The 8,312-nt window shown below is 37.1% G+C and overlaps 1 protein-coding gene across 4 annotated transcripts; it reads right to left on the reverse strand.

Annotated features, from left to right (window-relative positions):
• Positions 1–312: 312 nt before the first annotated feature.
• LOC115629138 (ras GTPase-activating protein 1) lies at positions 313–8,084 on the reverse strand. 4 transcript variants are annotated; one of them, XM_030525483.1, is made up of 10 exons: positions 7,956–8,084; positions 7,493–7,555; positions 6,884–7,049; positions 6,359–6,472; positions 5,534–5,606; positions 5,061–5,470; positions 4,159–5,008; positions 1,194–2,100; positions 987–1,137; positions 313–640 (listed from the first exon to the last, which is right to left on the reverse strand). In XM_030525483.1, exons 1-10 carry the CDS (start codon positions 8,007–8,009, stop codon positions 492–494), a joined length of 2,937 nt encoding a protein of 978 aa, XP_030381343.1. In that variant the 5' UTR covers positions 8,010–8,084; the 3' UTR covers positions 313–491. The 4 variants fall into 4 exon arrangements, with proteins under 4 accessions (XP_030381343.1, XP_030381344.1, XP_030381345.1 ...); XM_030525484.1 differs by having other exon boundaries at positions 492–640; positions 6,884–7,322; XM_030525485.1 differs by lacking the exon at positions 7,956–8,084 and adding an exon at positions 7,798–7,824 and having other exon boundaries at positions 492–640; positions 6,884–7,322.
• Between the last annotated feature and the right edge of the window lie 228 nt (positions 8,085–8,312).

Here is an 8,312-nt window from a genome sequence, read left to right on the forward strand (position 1 = left end):
ATTATTACAAACATACATAAATATTTGTTTTTGTCATCATTTCCTTTTTTCTTTCTATTTATTGCTGTTGAACACATTTTGAACTGACTAAATGTTTTCATTTTTTTGCTCGTGCTATATATATACTTTATACATATATATATATTTATATATATATAAAATTATATATATATATATAAAGTATATATATTTATATATGTTACTACATTCTATGTTTTTGTGTATATTATATTATGTGTATAATATATTGATGTAGGTTGATAGTAAAAACTCGTTATAAAATAGACGAACCTAAATGCGCCATGAAAAATGTTTGAACTAAGCTACTATCATCCTTACAATGCTCTTCGAATTACATTGGATTTCAACTTCGTATATATGTACTAAATATAATAAAAAATATCTATATAAAAAGATATATACTATATGAATGTAAACTGACTGGTTGTTTCTGCATAGAAGCAGGGAAAAGTCGCGCTGTAATTTTAATTTTAACTTATCATCTCACGGTATTTTAATTTGTGTTTGGTTAGCATGTCGGTCACCGTGACAAGTTTCTTTATGGATAAAATATTTGATAGTACTTGTAAATCCGGTAAGTAAGAGACGCAAATGTGGTGCAAGGTGGCCAGTTCGCGACCTGTTTGAAATGTGTGGATAGACGTATTGAATTATTTGTAGCATCAAATTAAAAATATGGTAAAAGAAATTTCAGTTCCATTTAGACGACCCGTTATCATAAAATATTTTTATTTCAAAACAATAGAAATAATAATGCGTTTTTTCAAATTGTCTGAAACTGTTAGGATTTTTAGTCAAGGTTCGTTTCCAATATGTCTTAAATTTCTGGTAATACTTCGTTTCGATCACTTCCGAACTACTAAACTCAATAGTACATTCGAACATGTGAAGATCTTCTTTTTTTGACGGTGAAAAACGGGCCGTGTAAATGAACCTTTACAAACTACCCCATCTGTGTTATATACCTGTATCCTGTGCGCTAAGATTCGGGTTCGGCTCCACATACATGCCCATAGGCGGATTCGGATCTGTTACCTGTGATAACTGATCCAAGAACACAATCATACGTTCCTTGTTCTTCAGTATAAAGGGATTGACGACCTCCATATATTGCTCCTAAAAATAACACTCCGATTGGCTTTATTATCTAAGAAAATTGTTATAGTACTCACCTTGCCGCCAAACTCAATTAAGTTTGCTAAGTTTTGCAAGCACTTGGCTATCATTATGAGTGAACGTGTGGCCGCCGTTGGAGGCGTCTCACTTACCAATCCAAACTGTCGCGGATTCAGGAGTGCCGGACACAGTAGCCGCAGGAATATGAAGCCGGACACAACCCGTGTGCGTACCAAACGTTCCGTGGGCCACTTGGCTACCACTGCCTTTTGGAGGCAATTGCATATATAACGCACATTTCGAGGGCACGAATCCGGCGATGTGAATATTGACTGGGTGACAAGGTCGAGTATTTGCAACAGGAACTCTGCATTCGAGCATGCGTCATCATTTACATCCATTTTTGTTGGATTTAGTTCGGCGGACTGTTTGCTCTCCAATATTCGCTGCACTGTTTCGCTAACAGCTGACTGTAAAAATCCTGTGCATTCAGTGCGCATGTATAAGTCCATCAGTGTGGTGGCCAGCGAGGCGCCTCGAAATAGTGTGGTTGTTTCATTCTCACGAGCCACTTCTGCCTGACATAGCGTGCGTATCAACTCCGTCTCACGTTTCTCATGCTTAAAAACTCGTAATAGTGCAGTCGCTAACGGAACACGATCATTGTGACAAAGCTCAGCGAGGGCTTTAACTGCATACAATTCCGGTTCGAGGAGTAGTTGCTGCAGCGGACTATACTCCTCGCAGGGCATGATCAGATCATCCAAATAGCGCATTCGCAAGCGCAATGAGCCCCACTCACCCATTGGGGTCATGCCTGTCAATGTATACCAACCCTCTGTTTCCTGCCCATTCTTAAGACTTGCTAGATCAATGGTTAGCTCGGCTACCTCAGAGTCTTTCCCGCGTTTTCCTCGTGAGATCAGGGTAATAGTTAGTGAAACAACATCCGGTGGAACGTCGCTGTAATGGTAAAAGCGAAAGGAATCGAATAAGTTTATACATATGTACATAAGTCACTAAAAATAAATACATATACTAAGGTGCGTTGCAAAACTATAGAAAAACTTAAAAAATTGCGATTGCTTAAAAACGACTGTGTTAATGACAAAATAAGGAAGAAATAACGGTATTTTGGAACATTTTGTAGTGTTAAATTTTAAGAAATAGGGGGAAAACGGTTTTTTGCTGTTGTATTACTATAGAACCACTAGCGTTATATGCAATTTTTACTGGTTTTAGTCAGTGATACTCAGTTGTTGATTCAAGTAGAGTTGAACACGGAGAGAATAATTAATATGCCGCGTGGAAAAATATTACAAAATTTTGAAAAAGGGCAAATATTGGCATACAAAGAAAAAATTTGGCCATTTGTGAAATTTCCGGAAAACTCGCTCGAAGCTATGTAATACTGTAATTTTTGAAACATCCGGAATCTATGGGTCAAGAAATTCTGGAGGAAGGAAAAAAAAAATTAACCAAGACGAAGAACGTAGAATTTTAAGGGCTGTGAGTAACTCAACCACGTGTTTGGCGGACCTTCAAAAGCTTGTTGACGTTCCCGTTCACCGATCGACTACTTCCAGGCTTTTAAAACGAAGCGAAATTATTACATACGCTAAAATGAAAGCTGCCCCGAGACTATTGAAACGTCATAATTCGGCTAGGCTGGAATTTGCAAAGAATAATAGGGCCATAAACTGGGAATCTTTAAGAAAAAACATATCTTTATTATTTGAAGTTTTTAAAAACATTAACGGCTTAAGGTGATTTTTTCTGATGAAAAAAGTGGAACCTCGATGGTCAAAGCGGTTTTCGAGATACTGGCGCGATTTAAGGAAGGAGCCGTTGGTGTTTTCCAAGCGAAAATCTGGAGGAGCAAGTGTTCTGACTTGGGCAGCATTTTCTGCATGAGGTTGCTTAGAAATCCAAGGATCAAAGGCAATTCGACAATGTTCGTGAATTGAAAAGGACAATAATAAGAGAATGGGAGCAATTGGAACCAAATTTGCTCAAAACCCTTGTTAAAAGTATGAAGGGGAAGTCTTATTTAACAAATTTAAGCCATTAAAATACATTACAAATTATTATTCATTTCAATATTGTAAATTTACGCAAGTGGTTCTATAGTAATGCAACAGCAAAAAACCGTTTTTCCCCTATTTCTTAAAATTTAACACTAAAAATTTTAACCAAATACCGTTATTTCTTCCTTATTTTGTCTTTAATATATTTTCACAGAACATTGTTGTACCGTACAGTCAGTAGTTTTTAAGCAATCGAAATTTTTCAAGTGGATCTATAGTTTTGCAACGCACCTTATTTACAAATTAATAATGTTACTGTTGAGCAAACTAGATAGTGAAATGTCCAAAACATTTTATATCGTGTCTACATGTGGTACAACTTCTGGCAGCCTATCACTATCACCGTTAATTTACTTCGTCTTTTTCTTGGTTATATGTATTATACTTTCCTTGTAAACATACAGATGAACAGACTTACAGAAAAACATTGCTAGAAACAATGAACTTAATATATTTAAAAAAAAACATTGAAATAATGAATATGTTGTTATTTAAAGCGAAAAAATCATTCACTTATAGTAACTTGGAGAAAACGAGTAATATGCTTCTCTTAGGATTATCTATGCATACTACAATATAATGATTAGCTTTGAATTATACTTTACAACTCAATCAACAATTATTATTATACTCTGTACATTACATGTGATGGTTTTCGAGTGAAAAATGTAATATGCACAAGGAGGTGTGGCAGACTCCACACACGGATATGGCTATATCGACTTATCTCGTCATACTGGTCAATAATATATATACTTTTAGGGGTGTGTTTATTTTTTTTGCTCAAAAATAATGATTATGGTTAAGTTGTAAAGTATAACTCAAAATTAATCATTATACATTATATATAATTATTTTGTTATTTTTACAAAACTCACAGTCCCTTATTTTTTCTAAAGATAGATAAATTTTTTGTTATTTTTTCATTACTTACTCCAATACAAACTCTTCCTCCCAGACTGGCTCTGGCGCTAATTTGACACGTGTCTTGCCCACCTTCACCTGGTTAAGCGATATGCTACAGTATGGATGTGGCACTAGTTTTAAAGGCAAGCGATGCGCCTCCAACACATGTAAATTGAGGCAGCGAAGCTCGCGCAAGCGTGACACCTTCTTCTGTGCCCGACTTAACTGTGAATCACATTGAGCCTTTAGCGCATTTATCCACTCCACATAGCTTTCCGGACTTGGCGCACACAAATAAGTGACGGTGGCCAAACATGGAAGCGCGCGCTCTACAATTTGGAAGCAATATGGTCGCTCCCAGAGCGAGTCATGGCACTGATAGAGATAAGCACACGAGAGATCTATAAGACCCTTTGGCTTAGTCTTTTTGGGATTGTCATAGAAACAGAGCTGGGTCTCGGTGCCGTCGTTAATAAGAGCGAAGTACAATTGTTTCCACTTTGTTGTTTTGTCCGACTTCTTGTTAAGATGCCCGTGATGCTTGATGCCCTTAATTTTCTTTAAGCCAATTTGATCACGGCACTCACGTAAAGTGGCATATATCTTTTCCGCTGCTTTTTCTACGACATACTGTGGATTGAATTCGGGTTGTGTGCCATTCACAACGGGATGATTGAGCGAATGCCCTTCGACTATTTGCTCCTTACGATAGCGATTGATTACAGCATCCAAACACTCAAACGTTCGCCCGCCCATCAAATAGCGGACTCCCTTCTTTTCAATGCGAAATCGCTGTATCTGATTATTGATGTGGAAAAACAGCGAGTAATCACCAGGTGAATTGTCACTAGGTCGTACTAGGAAACTGCCAGGTCCAGCTGCAAGCAACCTCAATAGTGAAGGTTTCTATTGACAATATTATGTGCTTACCCTTTACCAACATGTCCACGGCTTCGTTTTTTGTGCAGTTTGGATGAAACCATGGAAATACTGTGTTCGGGTCAATAGACACATCCAAATCATCGACGAGCTCACGAAAAATCATTCCCTGCTCCCCAGTGCGATGTGCTGTTACCCACAACCAGCCATCACCCATGTCATTGTGCACAAAAAAAATGTCACCCTTCTGAAAGCTTAACTCATCTGTTTCTGGCATTTTTGTATATGGCAAAATGGCAACCACCCGTTTTTTGTCATTGACTGGTTCAGGTGGTGCCACAGGTATGACCAGACGTTCACGTTTGAGCAGATCACTGCATGAGGTATAATAACCGACAAGGTCACTCAACGAAAAAAATTGACGGCCGCCAATGTAGAAATCACCGCAAACCGCCGTAATGCTATAAACGGTTTAAATCAACAATTAATCTTTAGAAGCTGGAATAATAAAAGTGGTAGGTTACCGAAAATGATTGATGCCAGTGCGTCCATAATAGCTTAACACATAAGATCCGGGCTTTCGATCACTTTCACGCACTGCGAAAAGCGAATAGGTCATACAATGAATTTAAAAATACAATATATGTATATGCGGCTGGTGCGATAGGTACTTAGCCTACAAAAGAAAAACGATAATTTTTAAAAACTTGGCGATTTCATTCTCAACATAGTCTCCTTTTAACTCAATACACTGGACTCAGCGATTCTCTAACTCCTTTAACCCGTCTGAAAAATACTTTTTCGGGAGGGCTGCAAAGTAGGCCTCCGTGGCGGTGATAACCTTCTCATTCGACTCAAATTTCTGCCCGGTGAACACTGCTCTGAATTTCATGTAGAATACCTATGAGGTCTCCCAGCAACCTCACGCACCTTGTTAATACGAGGTCGTGGACTTTTGTCACGTTATCCTCCGCGGTAGCCATTTTCGCGGTACGTGGACGTGGCTCATCAAAAACCGAGGTGCGACCACGTTGCAGCTCGTGAAACCAATTTCTGACGGGTGTCATCGAAGGAGAGGAGTCACCGTACACACCAAACTAGAATCGAAATACCGACCGGTATTGATCTTTTTCCATTTTTCTAAAATCCGTGAACACGCCCGCTTTCACACGCGGTCAAAATAAGTCCGGTTCGTCTGAAATTATAACAGTAGCCGCCTACAATTATATACTAGAGTAAACTTAGCTTGATAGTGCTGCCATCGGGAGATGATGCTAAGTACTTATCGGACCGCCTCGTATACATATAAATGTATATATATATTTATATATATGTATATCCTAACGCACCCAAATAGCTTGCCAATTTGCCGCTCCCACGTAGACGTGATTCTGCGGAATATCGATCTAAGCGCCCATGATACCACTCACTTTCCGGCGGAGCAATTATAGCCGGACGTTCTCCTAAAGATGAAAAAGGAAAAAAGTATACAGACGATGATATACAAGTTTTGTATTTTTTTTTTTTTTTTTTATAAAAATAAAAAAATTGACATTAAATTTTTGTAAATTTATGAAATTAGACAACCACTGATTAACATTTACTAAGAAGAAATTTCTAGGGTCGAGAGGGCCCAACTCTTAAATATCATGTGCACAAAAGGTATACTAATTTAACGTCAGTTCAAAAGGGTTGGCTTAGATCATAGCCAGGCAGAGGACAACTAGACGGAGCTCTGTATAGTTCCAGATCATAATATTTGCACTAATATAAAAAGGGTACACACCCTAGGACAAAGGTTATCTATGACAAATAGTAAAAAAGATGATACGACAAAATGCGTATCTCTCTACTTTCATATTACTCGTACTTACCATTTAACATATGCGGTCCATCAAATTCATCCTGATCCAATTCCTGTGCTAAATCGGCTAAATCGATCCCACCAGCTGCCATCATGGCGCCCAGACCACTGATGCCAGCTAATGTTGCTAAATTTCCGTCATCACAGTCTCCTGGTGGCGAGCCAAGTTTATCTTTCTGAATGACAACGTCCACATTACCCAAACGCATCAAGTCAGCCATTATGTGCGTACGTAGTGTTAGTTCTATTAGTTAAATCTTCTTTTTTTTGGTGTATTCATATGTGCGTATACACTTGTTTGTGCCTAATGCATATGGCGTTGATTTTGATCAGTTAGTTGGTTTACTTATTTTTGAGTTGTTTAAATACATATGTATGTATTTATTCAATTTTATTATGCCTATGTTTTTGCTTTAAAGCCATGTACAATGCAAAGCAGTACAAATAAGCTAAATGAATAAGAAAAACAATGGTAGAATTATAAGGGCACGAAAGTTTAGAAGCAAATAAATAAATATGTACAAACATACATACATACATTTGAACATGTGAATGTGCGTATATATGTAAATACATACATATACATACATAAATACAAATTAACGCCGTAAATACTTACAGGAATTAGTGATAAAACAAAATTAAAACTGCGCCCTTTTCCCCTCTGTTGGCGACGAGCCACCTAAAAAATAAACAGAAACACTATCAGACAATTTCGTTGTTCTAAGAGGAATAACACACATGTATTTATATACATACATATGTACCATACGAAAAAGTGCGGCATGTACATATGTATGTATGTATGTATATAGTTACATTTGAAGGCACATATGATTAATCTTGCATTTATTTTTTTTAATGACGGCACTGTTTGCTTTGTTTGCACTGTTGAACTTTATTATACAAATATCTGTTAACTACCTTACCGGGCTAAAACGGACTACACCCTCTTTACCAAGACCACCCTTCCGGATAAAATGTAAAATATATATCCATCTGATCCACAAACACACACAAACTTGAGTAAATGATAACGAAGTAGCAAGGTAACGATTAAAGCATAAATATCGTACACTTACAATGTACATGTATTTGTAATTGCTGAGGGTATGCACATGTGTAATCACACGCATGAGGGAAAAAAACGGCACAAAGAAAGACGTTCAATTCAGTTTGAGAAATGCGAAAGATACTCGTAAAAACAATAACGCACTTAAAGACTACAATTGCGAATCCTTTTTCATCATAGAGTTGAGATATATTTTATAGCAGTAAATACTATCGATAATATTGACGATGCATTCTATACCGTTTACTATCGATAGAAATACTATCGCAGTATTAAATATGTAATAGGGCTGTTGATATTTTTGAAATTATTAATTTTATTTTTTTTAAGTTAATAAGTTAATAATTATTAGCGTTTATCTTTAAGA

Source organism: Scaptodrosophila lebanonensis, unplaced genomic scaffold (assembly GCF_003285725.1).
Source record: "Scaptodrosophila lebanonensis strain 11010-0011.00,11010-0021.00 unplaced genomic scaffold, SlebRS2 tig00000136-arrow-arrow-pilon, whole genome shotgun sequence".
Lineage (NCBI taxonomy): Eukaryota > Metazoa > Arthropoda > Insecta > Diptera > Drosophilidae > Scaptodrosophila > Scaptodrosophila lebanonensis.

Excerpts from the sequence above, each read along its gene's own strand:
- LOC115629138 (XM_030525483.1), bottom strand. The coding sequence starts at position 8,009 with ATGCGTGTGATTACACATGTGCATACCCTCAGCAATTACAAATACATG. Across the intron at positions 7,556-7,955 it reads ATTACAAATACATGTACATT|GTGGCTCGTCGCCAACAGAG; the intron begins GTAAGTGTACGA and ends TTTATTTTTTAG. Across the intron at positions 641-986 it reads TCTTAGCGCACAGGATACAG|GTCGCGAACTGGCCACCTTG; the intron begins GTATATAACACA and ends CATTTCAAACAG.